General features: G+C 44.8%; 2 protein-coding genes across 7 annotated transcripts in view; one reads left to right on the plus strand and one right to left on the minus strand.

Annotated features, from left to right (window-relative positions):
* AUNIP (aurora kinase A and ninein interacting protein) overlaps positions 1 to 8,096 on the plus strand; it is a 30,445-nt gene extending 22,349 nt beyond the window's left edge. For both annotated transcript variants that reach the window (XM_064589736.1, XM_064589737.1), the window contains one exon: positions 7,986 to 8,096. In XM_064589736.1, coding sequence (XP_064445806.1) covers positions 7,986 to 8,015 — 30 coding nt within the window. In that variant the 3' untranslated portion in view covers positions 8,016 to 8,096. The remainder of the gene's footprint in view (positions 1 to 7,985) is intronic.
* MTFR1L (mitochondrial fission regulator 1 like) lies at positions 37 to 16,882 on the minus strand. Of its 5 annotated transcripts, none has more exons than XM_064589738.1 (7): positions 16,733 to 16,882; positions 13,444 to 13,588; positions 12,850 to 12,954; positions 10,020 to 10,129; positions 9,578 to 9,789; positions 8,049 to 8,370; positions 37 to 1,039 (listed from the first exon to the last, which is right to left on the minus strand). In XM_064589738.1, the coding sequence occupies exons 2-7, from the start codon at positions 13,465 to 13,467 to the stop codon at positions 934 to 936; spliced, it is 879 nt and encodes a 292-aa protein (XP_064445808.1). In that variant the 5' UTR covers positions 13,468 to 13,588; positions 16,733 to 16,882; the 3' UTR covers positions 37 to 933. The 5 variants fall into 5 exon arrangements, with proteins under 5 accessions (XP_064445808.1, XP_045754355.1, XP_054369038.1 ...); XM_045898399.3 differs by lacking the exon at positions 16,733 to 16,882 and adding an exon at positions 16,284 to 16,413; XM_054513063.2 differs by lacking the exon at positions 16,733 to 16,882 and adding an exon at positions 16,255 to 16,360 and having other exon boundaries at positions 8,049 to 8,334.
* Positions 16,883 to 16,995: the final 113 nt, after the last annotated feature.

Below are 16,995 nucleotides of genomic sequence, written 5' to 3' on the forward strand. Positions count from 1 at the left end.
GGTTACAGCGCAGAGACAAACAGCACATGCAGCATCTCTCCATATCCTTCATTTAATATCAGGTAGTGCTTCAACCCAAACACACACAGGATACATACCGTAGAGAAAGGGACCTGAGGGCTTCTGAGTCATGCATGGTATGGTAGGTACAAACCTTGGCCCAGTGCAAAGGAGCAGTCAAGGGCCTGGAAGAAGGATGGTGCTGTTTCTCCTTCCCACTTCTCTTTCCTACTGGGCTTAAACTAAAGTCCATGGAAGAGAAAGCGTTTTCAATCGGTGGAACCCATGAGGCCCCATGGCCTGGGAGGGTATATTTGGTTGTACAGTATTACAAAATATATTTAAGAAAAAAACCCAGGCCTCCCAGCAGCAACCCAAGTGTCAGCTGGTCCAGAGGTCTGACCTCTACACATCTAGGGACAGGAAAGAGGGAGAGGGTAATTGCTGGGCACTGGTGTCAGTTTATGATGGAGCAGCATAAGATTTTCCCTGCCCTGTCAACACATATAAACATTTATAGCCCCTCACCCCTCAGCCCTGCTCTGCTGCAAGGAAGCCGCTGAGAGTGACAGCTGGGCACAAAGTGTCCGGTGAGACCAGTTATGGGGTCTAATGCAGTGAAGTAAGCCATTCATTTAGGACCTATTTTCACAGAGGCAAGGAAAAACCAAACTTCTGTCTCACCCTTTAGACGGAGACATTCCAACCTATACATTTACCTGTAACAAGTGTCTTGGTGCAAAACAGGCCTTAGCTTCTGCTAAGGTTTAAAGCAAAGGAAGCATGATCCAGCTCTTCTCTTTCAGTCCAAGCTCTAGCTTTCAGCAAGACTGTTGCAAAAGATTTCTGAGAGGCAAAAAGGTCTGTGGTGAGGAAGGCAGCTATTGAAGGAATTCCAGGAGCATGAGACTGAATTTGCAGAGCTGAGTTCTGTCAGTTTCCTTTTCTACTAATATCTTCTTCCTTCAGAGCAAACTTCCTCCTTAGGACCTCAGAGATAAGGACAGCTGGGTCTTCCTCCTTCAATAAACTCCGGTTCCTGGAGACAAAATAACAGCTTGTATTTATTAAGTACTTGCTCTTGGGCAGTGTTTTGTGTCTTTGAATACATTATCTCATTTAGTCCTCACAACAATCTTACCCAAGAAGTCTTTTCAGATGAGGAAACGGAAACAGAAGGGTTCTACAGTTTGCCCCAAATCAATAGGCACTCAGCCAGTAAGTAGCTAATCCAGAGTCCAAAACCAAGCTAGCTGGTTTAACTAGAATGCTTTATTTCCTGAAATGGCTGTAAAATGTGGGCAAGAGTAAAGGACTATCAACCAGTTAGAGTTGGCCTACTGTGGCTAAGCTTCTGCTCCCACCTTCTGTTGCTGTCTTTTCTTACTAACATTTCCCCACGTCAGCAGGGGAAGTGACTGTGAACGTGGCTATTCTGACCTTTATTATTAGTTCTGGGGAAAAGGTGTGCTGAGGATTTCCTACAACCCTGTCTGCTCATCAGAGGAGCTCTGAGATGTTTTTAATTGGAAACATACAGGTACAATCTTTTTTTTTTTAAATTAAAAAAGTTTTAAATTTCTTTTTTACCTTTTGACACGCTTCACCTATTTCCCCCATTCCCACCCCCAGCCTCTGGCAAGCACCAATCTGTTGTTATCTACAAGCTTGGGTTTTTTTTGTTTTTGTTTTTGTTTTGTTTTTTAATTTAGATTCACATATAAGTGATCGTATAGTTTTCTGTCTGGCTTATTCCACTTAGCATAATGCCCTCTAGTCATTATATTGTTGCAAATGGCAAGATGCCTGGGTGGCTCAGTTGGTTAAGTGTCTGCCTTTGGCTCAGGTCATGATCCCAGCATCCTGGGATTGAGTCCCACATCGGGCTCCAAGGAGCCTGCTTCTTCCTCTGCCTGCAGCTCCCCTTGTGTGTGCTCTCTCTGACAAATAAATAAAATCTTAAAAAAAAAGGGAGGGGGGGAAGGGCAGAAGGAAAGGGAAAGAGAATCTTAGGCAGGCTCCATGCCAGCACAGAGCCCAAGACAGGGCTCACACACAACCCTGAGATCATGACCTGAGATGAAATCAAGAGTCAAATGCTTAACCCACTGAGCCACCCAGGTGCCCCCGACGGGGGAGGGAGGGAGGCAAATGGCAAGATATCAGTCTTTTTTAAGGCTGAATAATATTCCATTCTGTATACATGCCACAATTTCTTTATCCATTCATCCCCTGATGGACACGTAGTTTTTTCCATATCTTGGCTATTGTAAATTATGCTACAGTGAATATGGGGGTGCATCTATCTTCTCAAGTGAGTGTTTTTGTTTTTGGATAATACCCGGAAGTGGAATTGCTGGGTCATATGGTAGGTTTTTGGGTGGGGGGGAGGGGGAGAGAGAGAATCTTAAGCAGGTTCCATGCCCATTCTCAAGACCCTGAAATCATGACCTGAGCTGAAATCAAGAGTTAGATGCTTAACCAACTGAGCCACCCAGGCACCCCTCATGTGGTAGTTCTATTTAATTTTTTGAGGAACCTGCATACTGTTTTCCATAGTGTGTGCACCAATTTCCATTCCTACCCAAGGTCACAAGGGTTCCCTTTTCTCCGCATCCTTGCCAATACTTATTTTTTATCTTTTTGATAATAAGTCTAACAGGTGTGAGGTAAAATTTGTGGTTTTGATTTGCATTTCTCTGATGATTAGTGATGTTCAGCATCTTTTCATGTGCCTATTGGTCATCTATATGTCTTCTCTGGAAAAATGTCTGAGTCCTATGCCCATTTTTTTAATCAGACTGGGTTTTTGGTCTTGTCTTTTCATTTCTTGCTATTGAGTTGTATGAGTTCTTTATATATTTTGGATAGTAACCCTTACTGGATATATGATTTGCAAATATTTTCTCCCATGCAATAGGTTACCTTTTCATTTTGTTGATGGTTTACTTTGCTGTGCAGAAGCTTTTTACTTTGAGATAGTCCCACTTGTTTATTTTTGCTTGTGTTGCTTTTAGTAGTCCGGTTGAAAATATATCATTGCCATGACCTATGTCAAGGAGCTTACTGCCTGTGTAAGATAGTGGTTGAGTTTCATTCATTTGTATGTGGCTGTCCAGTTTTCCTAGCACCATTTATGGAAGAGACTCTTTTCCCTACTGTATGTTCCTGGGTCCTTTGTTATAAATTGACCATATATGCGTGGGTTTATTTCTGGGCTCTGTTCTGCTCCAATGATTTGTTTTTATGCCAATACCATTTTGTTTTAATTACTACAGTTTTGTAATAGAGTTTGAAATCAGGGAGTGTGATGCCTTCAGTGTTGTTGTTCTTTCTCAAGATTGCTTTGGCTATTTGGGGTCTTTGGGGTTCCATACAAATTTTAGGGATACTTTCTTCTAGTTCTGTAAAGAATGCCATTGGACTTTTGATAGCATTTGCATTGAATCTGTAGACTGCTTTGGGTAGTATGGATATTTTTACAATATTTTTACAATCCATGAGCATGTTTGTGTTTCCTTTCATTTCTTTCCGTGATGTCTTGTAGTTTTCCGTATACAGCTCTTTCACGTCCTTAATTTTTATCCTAGGTATTCTATTCTTTTGATGAAATTGTAAATGGGGTTGCTAATTTCTCTGATAGTCTGTCAGTAGTGTATAGAAACACAATGGATTTTTACTTATTTTGTATCCTGCAATGTTACTGAATTCCTTTATTCCAACAATTTTTTTGAGTTTTTAGGGTTTTCTGTATATCATGTCATCTGCAAATAGTGAGTTTTACTTCTTCCTTTCCAGTTTGGATGCCTGTTCTCTTTTTTTTTTTTTTTTTGCCTAATTGCTCAGGCTAGGACTTCCAATATTATGTTGACTAAAGTGGTGAATGGGCATCTTTTTCTTATTCCTCATCTTAGAGGAAAAGCTTTCAGCTTTTACCCTTGAGTGTGATGCTAGCTGTGGGCTTGTCATATCGGGTCTTTATTATTTATTATGTTGAGGTATGTTCTTTCTATACCTGCTTTGTTGGAAGTTTTTTTTTTTATCACAAATGGATGTTGAATTTTGTTGAATGCTTTTTCTGCATCTATTGAGATGAACATGACTCTTATCCTGTTTTATTACTATGGTATATCCTATCGATTTGTAGATTGTTGGACTGTCCTTGCATTCCTTGAATAAACCCCACTTGATCATGGTATATGATCCTTTTAAGGTATTGTTGAATTCAGTTTGCTAATATTTTGTTGAGGAATTTTACATCTATGTTCATCAGGGATATTGGCCTGTAATTTTATTTTCTCCTGGTGTCATTGTATGGTTTTGGTGTAAGGATAATGCTGGCCTTGTAAAATGAATTTGAAAGAGTTCCCTCGTCTTTTCTTTTTTGGAAGAGTTTGAGAAATATTGGTATTCTTTGAATGTTTAGTAGAATTCACCCAAAGAAGCCATCTACATGGTCCTGGATTTTTATTCATTGGGAGGTTTTTGATTACTGATTTAATCTCCTTACTAGTAATCAATCTGTTCAGATTTTCTATTTCTTTATGATTCAGTCTTGGTAGAGTGTATGTTTCTAGGAATTTATCCATTTCTTTTAGGTTGTCCATTTGTTGGCATATAATTTTTATAGTCTTTTATCCTTTGATATCTGTGGTATTGTAGTATCTTTCATTTCTGATTTTGAGTCCTCTCTTTATGGTGATTCTGGCTAGAGGTTTGTCAATTTTATCTTTTCAAAGGCCCATCAATTACTTTCATCTTTTCTATTGCTTTTTAGTTTCTATTTCATTTATTTCTGCTTTAATCCCTGTTATTTCCTTCCTTCTACTAACTTTGGGTTTCATTTGCTCTTCTTTTTTTTTCTGGTTCCTTAAGGTGTAAAGTTGTGTTATTTGGGAATTTTGTTTCTTGAGATGGGCACTCACTGCTCTGAACTTCCCTCTTAGAATTGCTTTTGCTGCATCTCTTAAATTTTGGTATATTTCCATTTTGTTTGTGTCAAGGGTTTTTTTAAATTTTATTTTTATTTATTTATTTTGACGGAGAGACAGAGGGGGGGGACACAAGCAGGGGGAGTGGGAGAGGGAGAGGCAGGCTGCCCACTGAGCAGAGAGCCTGATGTGGGGCTCGATCCCAGGACCCTGGGATCATGACCCGAGCCGAAGGCAGATGCTTAATGACTGAGCCACCCTGGCGCCCTTTGTGTCAAGGTATTTTTGGTTTCTGATTTGACCCCACCCCCCGCCCAGTTGTTCAGTAGATGATGTTTAATCTGGACATATTTGTGAATTTTCCACAGATTTTGTGTAACTGATTTCTAGTTTCATATCACTGTAGTTGGAAAAGATGCTTGATATTTCAGTCTTCTTAAAATTTATTCAGACTTGTTTTGTGCCCTACCACATGGTCTAGCCTGGAAAAAGTTCCATGTGCACTTGAGAATGTATATTCTCCTGGTTTTGGAAGGAATGTTCTATATATATCTGTTAAGTCTACCCAGTCTAACAGGTCATTTAAGGCCAGTGTTTTCTTATTTTCTGTCTGGATGATCTATCCATTGATGCAGGTGGGGTATTTAAGTCCCCTGCTATTACTGTATGGTTGTTTCTCCCTTCATGTCTGCTAATATTTGCTTTATATATTCATAAATATTTACAAATGTTATATCATCTCTTGTTGGAGTGACCCTTTTATCATTATATAATGCTCTTTGTCTTGTTACAATCTTTGTTTTCAAGTTGACTTTTTCCTGATATAAGTATAGCCACCCCGGCTTTCTTTTGGTGTCTATTTATACGGAATATCTTTTTCTATCCCTTCCCTTTGTGTGTTTTTACATCTAAAGGAGTCTCTTGTAGGCAACATATAGTTTTTTAAAATTCATTTAGCCACTCTTGTCTTTTGATCAGTGTTTAGTCCATTTACATTTAAAGTAGAATTATTGATAAATATGTACTTACTGCCATTTTATTAATTGTTTTCTATTTCTGTAGTTCTCTGTTCCTTTCTTCTCTTGCTCTCTTCCTTTGTGGTTTGATGACATTCTCTAGTGGTATGCTTATATTCCTTTTTATCTTTGTGTATTTACTATAGGGTTTTGTTTTATAGTTAAGATTAGCCTTAAGTATAACAACTTATATCTGTAAGTGTATTTTAAGTTGATAAAATAGTTGCCAACTTAAGTTTGATCACATTCTAAAGCTCTTTTTACCCACGTTTCTGATGTCACATTTTACATCTTTTTATCTTGTGTATTCCTTACTTATTGTAATCATCAGTTATTTTTACTACTTTTGTCTTTTTAACCTTAATAAGTGATGAGTCCACTATTTTTATTATCTTTCCAGTGAGAGTTATTCTTTGATATGTGTTCCTGTTACTGACTAGTGCTCTTTTCAGCTTAAAGAGGTCATTTTAACATTTCTTCTAAGGCTGATTTAGTGGTGATAAACTCTTTTGGGTTTTGCTTATCTGGAAAACTCTCTCTTTAGTTCTGAATAACTTCAGTTAGAAGTTTTCTTCTTTCAGCATTTTGAATATATTGCGTTACTCCCTCTGGCCTGCAAAGTATCTGCTGAAAAATGTGTGAGTAGTCTTATGGGGGTTCTCTTTTACGTTATTTTTCTCTTGCGGCTTTTAGGGTCTCTTTGGGTTCATCTTATTTGCAACTCTCTGGGCCTCCTGGATCTGGATGTCTGTTTGCTTCCCCACATTAGGGACATTTTCAACCATTCTATTTTCTTTTTTTAAAGATTTTATTTATTTATTTGAGAGAGAGAGAAAGTGCAAGCACAAGCGGGGGGAGGGGCAGAGGCAGGCTCCATCCCAGGACCCTGGGATCATGACCTGAGCCAAAGGCAGATGCTCAACTGACTGAACCACCCAGGTGCCCCTCTGCCATTCTGTTTTCAAATAAGATTTCTGTGCCTTTCTCTTCTTCTGGGAGCCCTATAATGAGAACATTAGTCCATTTGATGTCCCACAAGCTATCTTTACTTTTTTTTTCCATTCTTTTTTCTACTTGCTGCTCTGATTAGGGGAGTTCTACTGCTTTGTCTTTTAGTTCACTTATCCTTTCTTCTGTTACTCCTCTAAGGGCAAACTAGATGAATTTTCTAGTTATTGTGTTCATCAGCTCCGTGACTTCTATTTAGTACTTCGGTGTATTTTCCACCTCTTTGTTGAAGTTCCTTGTTCATCCATTCTCCCCAGTTTGGTGAGCATCTTTATGACCTTTGAATTATCAGGCAGATTATTTATCTGTTATTAAGGCTTTTTCCAGAGGTTTTTATAACAGAGCTAAAATTCATAGTAAAATGTTCACATCACAAGGGAACCATGGGAACAAAACCAACTCCAGATTGGGGTAGGTTTGAGTTACCTAACACATCAAAAATATCTGGAAAATAGGTGCTTTAAATTCTACTGAACTTATATACATCCTTATGAAGACATTTACTGGTCATTAGGTAGGTATAAGATCAGTCCGTCACACTTCTGAATCTTTGCTGATGTTGCTACTTTCTCATTTTTAGTCATCAACCCAGCTCTTTCCATTAACAAAGGAAAAAAGATCCCCAGACATAAGGCTCCACTCCTTGGGGGTTCTGCTTTAGTAAGTTTAAGGTGTATTTATAACAAATCTTAGCAATTCTGCTGGACAGCCAGGTTTAGAGTCTCAAATGCCTGGATTTGGAGAGCTGGTTTGCATAAGGGACCACTGTATTTTAAAGCAGAAACCCCAACTTTATGAAATTCTCCTTCCATCAAAAATAAGTCTACCAGTTTGACTGGGGGACAGAAGTTGGATTAGATGAGCCTTCTTGTAAAATTTCTAATGATTGAGTTAGATCACCCCAACCAAATGTAAAATGTTGTTCTTTCCTCAAACTGGAGCCCCAGGTGTTATTAAGCAGGCAAGCTTTGTGAATGAAGTAATACATAGCTACTACTGAAGACTTAACTTTGTAAATTCTTTCTATTAGATCATTGGCCACAGGCGACTTAAACAGTAAACACACCACCAGAGCTCCTTGTCACATACTTACAGATCTTGGCTCTGTTTCATCCGGTGAAAGTCCTTTAGGATCCCCATCATATCTGCAAAGCTGCTGGCCTTGGACAGAGAAACACAGTCATCCTCTTCAGACGAGCTGCAGGTAGCTTTGTGTTCTGGTTTGCAACATTCAGGGCTGGCAGAACAAAGCAGGGGGACTGATGGAAGCTCAGGGACCTCTACCTCGGTCTCCTCGGTGATGTCACTAATGACAAAGGAAGTTGTAGAGTGGAATGAGGATCCAAAACAAGGTAAGGGAGAAGAGACATTTGAACTTCCTGGAGATAAGAAATCTGGCGTTAATGAAGCCGAAGCTGAAAGAGAAAACAATAGGCATGGATGGACATTGGGACTAGAATACAGCAGTAGTATCTTTTCCCTACAAGCAGTGCCTATCAAACATTCATTTCCTGGGCTTGACATGACATTCTAGGAGAGCCCAGGATGTTATTTGTAAGCCTGTAGAAGATTCCTCCACTACCGACTCCTCTCAGAATCTAAAGATGGAAAAGCACTGAGCTCTTCCAGTGTTCTGTGGGGGTGGAAAAACCCACCCCATAAAGGCTTAGGCTTCTAAAAGCTCCCATTCTGCAGTGGGCTATGAAGTGACAGCCCTATTTCTACCAAAGCAACAGTGACAGAACAAAGGCCAGAATGTGTCCTTTTCTCTAACTGGGCTAGTGCTTGTGACTGTGCTCTTATCTGTGACGTGAAGAAATAGCAAAAACAGAATGGTGTAGTCCTCCTAGTTTCTCAAATCTTGAAAGAATTTCCAAAACAAAAGATTTGTTTCATTTTTCATCAACTACTTCATCTTGACTCTTGGATGACAAAAATGCAGCCAACATATAAATGGAAAATTCAAGTATAGTTCCTCTATTAAACTGCCATATGAGTGAATTAAATATATGAGAATTTTACCAACAGGTAAGGTTTGGGAGCTGTGACTTTAAGTTGACAAAGTGCAGAAAAGTGAGGATGGATAGAACGAACAGGATGATAAACCCTGGGCAGCTTGGGAGAGAGCCAATGTTGGTGTTTCATGCACTGGGTCAAGGCAGACTCCCATCCATTTCCAGTGGTGATTCTGCCTTAACTGCAGACAGACAGGTGGAGGGATAGAGAGGTAGTCTCTGGGAGAACAAGGAAAGGGAAGATATGTAGATAGGAAGATAGCTTAAAGGTGGGGAATCCTTATTTCTCAGTGAAAAGGGAAGCTGCTTGAGGGCTCATGGAAGAGGGTGTTGGTTTTTGTAGCCAAGGGAGGGAATCTACCGGGCGGGGGGGGGGTCACAGGTTAAGTGAAGATTTTGTACCTAATCAAACCAGTCAGCGCAAAATGGCTGATGGAAACCATCCAAGGAGTACTACAGGCTAGCCAGTCCTCAGGACAACCCCAGAGCCCTGGGCCTTTGTCCCTCTGAACCATGGACCATCATTTTCCTACCCTTTATCCTGTACCAAAAGCCAGGGGTAAAGGAACAGCCTGCTAAATTCTGGCCCCGACTCAAGGGCTCCTACCTGCATCAGCTGCCACTATCTTAGCAATCTGGCTGCGCAGGTGGCTCAACTCATCCTGCAGCTCTGTGGTGCGGGTTAGGGCTGGCAGGGCTGGCTTCTTCAAGGCCAGAAGCCTCTCCTCGGACCCACGCAGGTTGGGCACTGAGGCATTGCGCTGCATGACAATCAAAGGGCTGGGCTTCCAGGTATGCCTCAGGGGCCGTGTGTCACTTCTGGACCAGGGAAAGACAAGTATGTCAGAGATAGCCAGCCACTGCACCCCTTCTAAAATTCCTTCACCCATTCCTACACAAGTAACACAGCCAGGCTCTGCTCCCACTCAGAGCCCATAGCTTTTGTTTCTGTTGCCCTCAGCCCCTCATAAGCACTCCCCCTGTTGCCTGCCACCTCATGTGGGAAGGAGCTCCCCATTCCCTAGCAGACCAGCTACTGCCTCAGCTACCTGACCCGGGCATATGTCTCCTCTTCATCCGCAGCAATCCAGGCGATGTCAGCCAGAGTAGGGACTGGGGGTACATCCCTCAGACACAGATCAGAGATGTTGGGCAGGGTCTACAAGGAAGCAAAAGTCATCAAAAAACATTTATTGACATCAACTGCAAAACACAAAGGAGGGGCACCTAAATATCAGGAAGGCTTCCCAGAGAAGGGAGAAGACAGTTCCTGGTTGGAAGAAGGACAGAAAAGAGTTTGTGGGATTACAAGTAGTTCAGCACACCTGGACAGAGCTGAGGGTAGAGGGTGGTTTGCAAGAGGCAGGAAAGTGAATTAATAACTTTGATTCTAAGACCAATAATGAGCCACCGGAAGATTTTGAGTAAGAATCAGATTTTGAAAGATTACTCTGGCTGCTGTGTGGAACATGCATGAGAGAGTGAAGAGACCAGTTATGAGGCTGTTATATCTTCCAAGCAAAACATGGTGGCCTAGAGCAGGATTGGGACGTATTTTTACATATAAAGTTTTATTGGAAAGTCACACCCATTCATTTATGTATCGTCTGTGTTATTTTTTAAGCTGCAACTGCAGAAGTGAGTAGTTTTAACAGTAGTTATGGCCCCCACACTAAAATATTTACTATTTGGCCTCTTAAAACATTTGCTGACCCCTGGCTGGAGCAAAATAGTCTTCAGTGGGACTGGTGAGAGTTACCTTTCACCAGAGATGGCCACTAAGAGCACCTTGCTTTCTCCAGCTATGAGAATATAGGTACAAGGACATCAACAAGAAGTTTCTTGGGCTAGCTCTTTACAACACCTCCATAGCTAATTGGGATCTACACTGTTATAGCAACTCTGTTTTAAGCAAACTGGGTAATTTTAATATTTGGATTTAAATAAAAATGATTAATCATACCAAAAGAATAAGAGGATTCCTTAAAATAGCCCCTCAACTCAGATGAACAATAACCAGGGAACAGACAAGGCTGAGTGACTTTATGTTAAATGAAAGATCAGGAGGATTCAATCATGCTATGATTGTAACAAAGTAAAAAAAACCAAAAAACAAAAAACACATGCATCTAGAAAAAGATGGAAAGGAACTACACCAAAACATTATTAACTATTTTGTGTGGTGAGTATGTGATTATATGTAATTTATTTTCTTTTTTCACTTTTCACAATTTAATATTTTTGTATGGGTAAATTTAAAAAATAAATCAGCAAGGTTCCTTTAAATAAGGGAATTAATTTACAACAGAAATCCAGGGACAATTTCTCAAAAACCCATCTACACATGAGTTAAATTCAGATGTTTCTGCTATAGATTGGTAGATGGATCAGGAGTTGATAGCTCTAGCTTTTAGACAGGGAACCTGGGTCTCATAGGAGCAATGCGATGCTCCAAGGTTACACAGGAAAGGACTTCCACTGACCCAGAAGTTACTGCTAAAATAGGCCATGTAGGGGAAGCCTCCATTTGTTTTCCTTTCCAGAATGCTGCTCCGCTATTGACAATTAAATGAGTTAACACATATAAAGTATTTAGCACAGTGCCTGGCATACAGTATGTGCTCAGAAAATGTCAGCTAGTATTACTAATAGTATTCACGCATACTCCTGATCTGTGGGAGCCTGTGCCCTTGATCGTCCCTGCCCAGAAGCATCTGACCAAAGGACTGAAGAGGTTATAGCCAAGTGTAGGGGCAACATCCATTGAGTCCCTCACACTCCCTAGTTGTGCTTTCCCTTTGTTTCTGATGCTTGAGGCAGCTAGAACCACATCCTGCCCATGCCACTTAGGCAAACCTGGATAATTGGCAATCCGGGGCAGAGCATAGCCACCCCACATCACATACTTCCAACTCCATTCCTGACTTTAATACCAACCCTGACACCATTTCTGACTCCAGAACAAGTTCCTACAATTTCACAGCTCAGCATCTGATACAGAAATTCAGCCTCCTTCATTTCTGTTTCCACTGGGCCCATGTCTTTTCAGGCATATATTTCTGTTTCCTCTGTGTAGACAGAAAGCTGAAGTACTTCTCTTGTGTCCCAGTTCCCCAAATGTACATGTCTTAAGCATCTAGCCTGGAGCTGGTTCTTAACCATTAATTCTTAGAGGTAGCTGGGACTAATAAATGCTACTTAGCATTCCACTGCAGAGTGGTGGTGCGGGGGGGGGGGGGGGGGGGGGGGGGAAGGAGTTCTCAAAGACATGCGCCAGGCAAGAATCTGCTGCAGAGTCAGTGCTAAAGGCCCCTAGATACAGAGGTAAGCCTTAAGTGCTCTAGTAAAGGAATAGCCAGACTTGGCCAGAAAGAAAAGGATGGGGAGTAAGGCCTCAGGGAAACCTAAAAATAGGTGGCTAAGTGGTCAAGTCTTAGGGCTGGTAAGAAAAGCAGAGTTCGACTCAGTCACACAACACTCAGTGTCCCACATGGAGACCTGCCAGGGTTGCAGGCAAACACCTCAGGGCAAAGACATGGCTACTTTGGGAATCTGGCTTAGCAAGGGCCTTTGTACTACTCTGATGAACTGGACTGCAGGAGCCGGATGAAATCTTCGTCACTTAGTGGCATCAAAGATGCAAGGTTATTCATTTATGAACAGATTGGAAGTCTGCTGTGGTCATAGTTTTGTGTGCAATCAGGAAGGCACAGTGACCTGTATCCATTATATGCACTTAATAAATATTTCTTGACAAAATGAAAAAGTGATCAGGAAAGCAACCTGCCTTAGCAACACCAAGTAGTCTGGGGCACAGAAGCAGCACCATCCTCCCAGAGCTCTGAGCCTCTACTTACCCTGCTCTTTCAGTATACTTACCTCGAAGGATGCCCGGGGACATGGCTTCAGGGGCAGGTTGGTCCCAATTCTTCTCACTACACTGCGAGCAGCCCCATATGGCTTGTTTTGCCAGATTGGGATGGTCTAAAGGAGAGAGACAAGGAGTCTCAGAGATGGGTCCAACTACTGTTCCATTCTACCCTCCTCCCTTTTAGCAGGCAGACTGAAGTCCCCAATCCCAAGGACAGGGCACTGTGTGTGGGTCAAGTCTCAATATAAGTGAGGGCAGATTCCCCAGTTGCCAGCCATTTAAGGGGACATCTGCTGCTGCCAAGGCATGGTAAATGCTGGGAGGACCCAGTGAAGGCATGAGGAATTAGTTGGGTATAGGGATCATATAGGTTACCCACCCTTCCCTCTGCCCAGAAAGGCAGAAGCACATTGACTCCTTAACAGCCCCCAAGACCACACTTGTTTTTGCCTATTGGGGGCAAGCGGTGGGAGTATGTGGAAGGGTCGCCTCCAGGGGAAAGGAAGAATTAACTGGAGAGTCTCAGAATTTCCTATAGAATTTCAGCAGGCCCAGTGCTCAACCCTTCTTCACCACAGCCCTGCCCTGGGAATGCCCCTTACCACACTGGCTTCCATTCCTGACATTTCAACCGGCTCCTGGACTTGAAGGACAAGGCAGCCACAGGGAAGCTCTGGGGGCTTGGGGAGGCTGGAGGCGTGATTCCTTCATATCAGGCCATCTTTAAGGAACATCAGATTTCTCTTCCTATGAAACAACCCCCACAGTGGAGACTCAGTGGCTACCACACAAGCCCCATAAAAACCAGGTCCTGCAGAGTTATGACTAACACCAAGGTTTCTCTGATGTTTCACAGGGGAGAAAAACAACCCAAGAGGCTGCCCTCACCCAACAACGGCTCCAAATCCGGACCCTTGAAGGTTCTGTTCCAGACCTGAGGCATGAGCTTGGCCAACTCTGGGAGCTTCCTGATCCCTTAGGTTTCCTGAGGCATTACTTGTAGAGATGTAAATAGAACTTTCTTGGTAGTTTAAAAGCCAAATTGTAGGTACCATTCAAACCCAGCATTCATTCTTGAAGATGGGGTGTAAAAGCCCCAGCATGTGCCACCAAGCCTAGTACTGCTGAGTCTTGGCAAGGGGGAGATGTAAGGAAGACAACGGTAGAATAAACAACCAGCTCTTGTCAATCTCAAGTCTACTGGACTACAGGGAAAAGAGCCAAAAATTTTTATCCTGTTTAGCCATCTACTGGTCTTGTAGCCTTACGGAAGTCCCATAACTTTTCTGAATGTTGGTTTTTCCGTATGTAAAAAGAGGACAAGAGCTGCCATCCTAGATTACCTTAAGGATCAATCAGCAAAATAGGATAAGATTTTAAAGTGCTTAATGAACTGTTAAAACACAACACAGATGGATGGGATCACTCCTGACTGTATTCTTCACAGCTGCTCTTATATGGTGAGCAGATGCAATCAATGAACTCATTCCCTTGTTCATCAAACATAACAATACCCACTCTGTGTCAGGCCCCGTGCTAGGCACTGCAGGGGCTATGGAAGGAGGAAGACACACCCATGCTCTCAAGGAACGCACAATATGAGAGAAATAGGACTTGAATACATAATTCTAGCAAAGGCTGAATATCACTCTTAAGAAAGGTACACTAAGCAGGTGGCGGCCCCTGGCCCCAAGGCCTCATGGTGAGTTCAGAGGGGGTAGGAAGGGATGAAAAACAGCAACAATAGCACCGGTCCAGGACAGGAAGGCGAGAGAGGCATAAAGAGCAGAGAAAGGTAAACGGGGGGTCAAGTCATGAGGGCTGGGAATGCCCAGGTAAGAAGTCACTGGGGAGCCAAGGGCAGGCTCTGAACAGGGGATGGACTGAAACCTCTCCTGCAGGATTTCTCTTTCACCTGCGGGAGAGGAGTTATCACTCACTTTACAATACAAACGGGGAAAGGAAGCTGGAGAGAGGAAGGGAAGTGTCTAAGGTCACTCAGTGGTCACGCCAGCTAGAAAGCACTTCAAGTCTGGTCTAGATGCTGCTGCCTTCTGCGTGGGCTCAACTCCGTGCAGTTCCAGCCTTTTATCAAAGTCCCTCTGTGTGCCAGGCTCTGTGCTGAATGTCAATGCCTGCCACAAGTTCCACAGAACAGTGCTTCCCTGTGTTTCTCACTCTAGACACTACAGCCACTTCCTCTCCCAACTTACCTCCAAAGACTCAGGGCTAACACCAGCCAGAGGGATCTTTCCAGGACACGTTGCTCCTGTTTAACCCCCGCCCCTCCCTATAGCCAACAGGGTGACATCCAGACCGGGTACCGGTCCCCCCCAGTCAGACCCAACCTCACCAGATCAAACTCCAAGGCCTACAACTGGGCCCCTGCACACTTGACAGCCACGCCTCCCACGTTCCCCTTGCCCTTCAGCCACGCTGGCCGCCCCTCAGCTCCTACCCACACTATCCTCTCTGCCTGAAACACCAGCACCTTCTTCACCAAGCTCATTCTTCCTCATTCTTGAGAGCTCAAGCATCACCTCCCTTTCCCTGACAGATCCTTACTGCCTCCCCTCCCCCAGCACCCCACGTTTCCTTCTGAGTCCTCTCACAACAGTAATTAGAACCCGCGCAGGGCAGGAGCTTCCCCCGGCACAGCACGGTGCCTGCCTGGTCCCCAGCGAGCACTTCAACGTTTGCTCACGAACGAAGGAGAACTCCGGCTTAGCCTTCGTCCCCCTGCCCGCCCCAAGTGTCATCGGCTAGAAGACTTCTCCAGGTTCTCAGCACCCCTGCGTTCCCACGACCCCTCTCCAGGCCGCTGTCCTGGCCTGTTCACACACACTCTCCAGCAGGAGACTCGGGGCTCCCCTGGGGCAGCGTCTATTCCCATCACCCCGGCGCCGGGCGCCCCACCAAGGCCGCCGCGCTCGGTGGAACTCGGCGAGCGACAGCCCGCGTGGGCCCCAAGCGGCTGCACTGGGGGGAGCCGCTGCGGGGACCTTGCCCGGGACCCGCGTCCTCTCCGCCGTAACGGCCCGACCCCAAGGGGCCAAGGTCGGCCAAGTTCTCGCCGCCGGCCCTGGCGGCCCTCGGACCCACAGGCCCGGGCCCGGGTCCCAGAAGGAGCGAGGCGGCCGAAGTGGCCCGGCCGGCCGAGGAGCGCGGTCGAAACGAGAAGCCTCCGCTGTAGCGCAGCCACGGAAGCTGGGTGACTCGAGCGAGCAACTACCCCCCGGGCACGGAGTCCTCCCACCCTCAGCCGAGCGAGGCGGACTACAGGGGCTCCCGCGAGAACTGGCGCGGAAAGAGGAGCCGCGGTCTCCGCACAGCGCCTGGCACTAGGCCGCATCGACAGTCGGGCTATGAAACCGCGCTGCCGCCTCCGTAGAGGCACTCGGACCTACTCTCACCTCAGACTCGGGCTCCGGGACTCACTCACCTCACGGCCCCTCCTACCACAGCGGGCCGCCCAGCCTCAACCGCCCTCACTTCCGCTGACTCGCCCCCGGAAGCGATCCATTGCGGTTGCGCACCGGGGGCCGCGCGCCCTCCGAAGGCGGACTGCGGCTTCGGCGGGGGCGGGGCGACGGGTGGCCTCACGCGGGGATTCCGAGGAAGAGGACACGCCCACTGCCGAGACCACGCCCACGCTGGCCCGGCCCTTGGGAAAAGAGGACGGCGCTTGGAGATCCCCGCGGCCTAACTGGCCGCATCCGCCGTTGGTCTCCGCCTCCTTGAGGCTCTCCTCGGGTGGTCCTGATCCGCCCTCTAGCGGCGGAGGTCTGACTACGTCCCTGCCCGGACTCCGGATTGTGCGGCGTCTGCTGTCTCTATGCCTAGGCACACTTAAGAATCCTCCCCCTGGCGTTCCAGGCCCTCCGGACCTACCTCTTGCCTTGCCTCATTTCGCCCTGGTTCGCTTTGCACACTTCTAGCTTCCCAGCCAAGACCCTCTACAGTCTTCTGTCCGGCAAGAAGAGGCCTCTTTCTCCTCTGACTACTGCCCTTCAGCTCTTTGTAGCTGTCTTCTATTTTAGCCTTTATGTCTCTCTCTCTCTCTCTCTCTCTTTCTCTCACTCACACACACACACACACACACACACACACACACACACACACACACACGGTAGATTCAGTGAGATAGTAAATCG

The sequence above is a fragment of the Mirounga angustirostris genome, unplaced genomic scaffold (assembly GCF_029215605.1).
Source record: "Mirounga angustirostris isolate CCGP_5_RB_7025 unplaced genomic scaffold, mMirAng1.0.hap1 SCAF_4, whole genome shotgun sequence".
NCBI lineage: Eukaryota > Metazoa > Chordata > Mammalia > Carnivora > Phocidae > Mirounga > Mirounga angustirostris.

What these genes read in the sequence shown, in the direction of transcription:
- MTFR1L (XM_064589738.1), bottom strand. Translation starts at nt 13,467, where the DNA reads ATGTCAGGAATGGAAGCCAGTGTG. An exon ending in CAGGAATGGAAGCCAGTGTG is followed by an intron (nt 12,955 to 13,443) that starts GTAAGGGGCATT and finishes TCTCTCCTTTAG; the next exon opens with ACCATCCCAATCTGGCAAAA. An exon ending in GTCCCCGGGCATCCTTCGAG is followed by an intron (nt 10,130 to 12,849) that starts GTAAGTATACTG and finishes GCTTCCTTGTAG; the next exon opens with ACCCTGCCCAACATCTCTGA.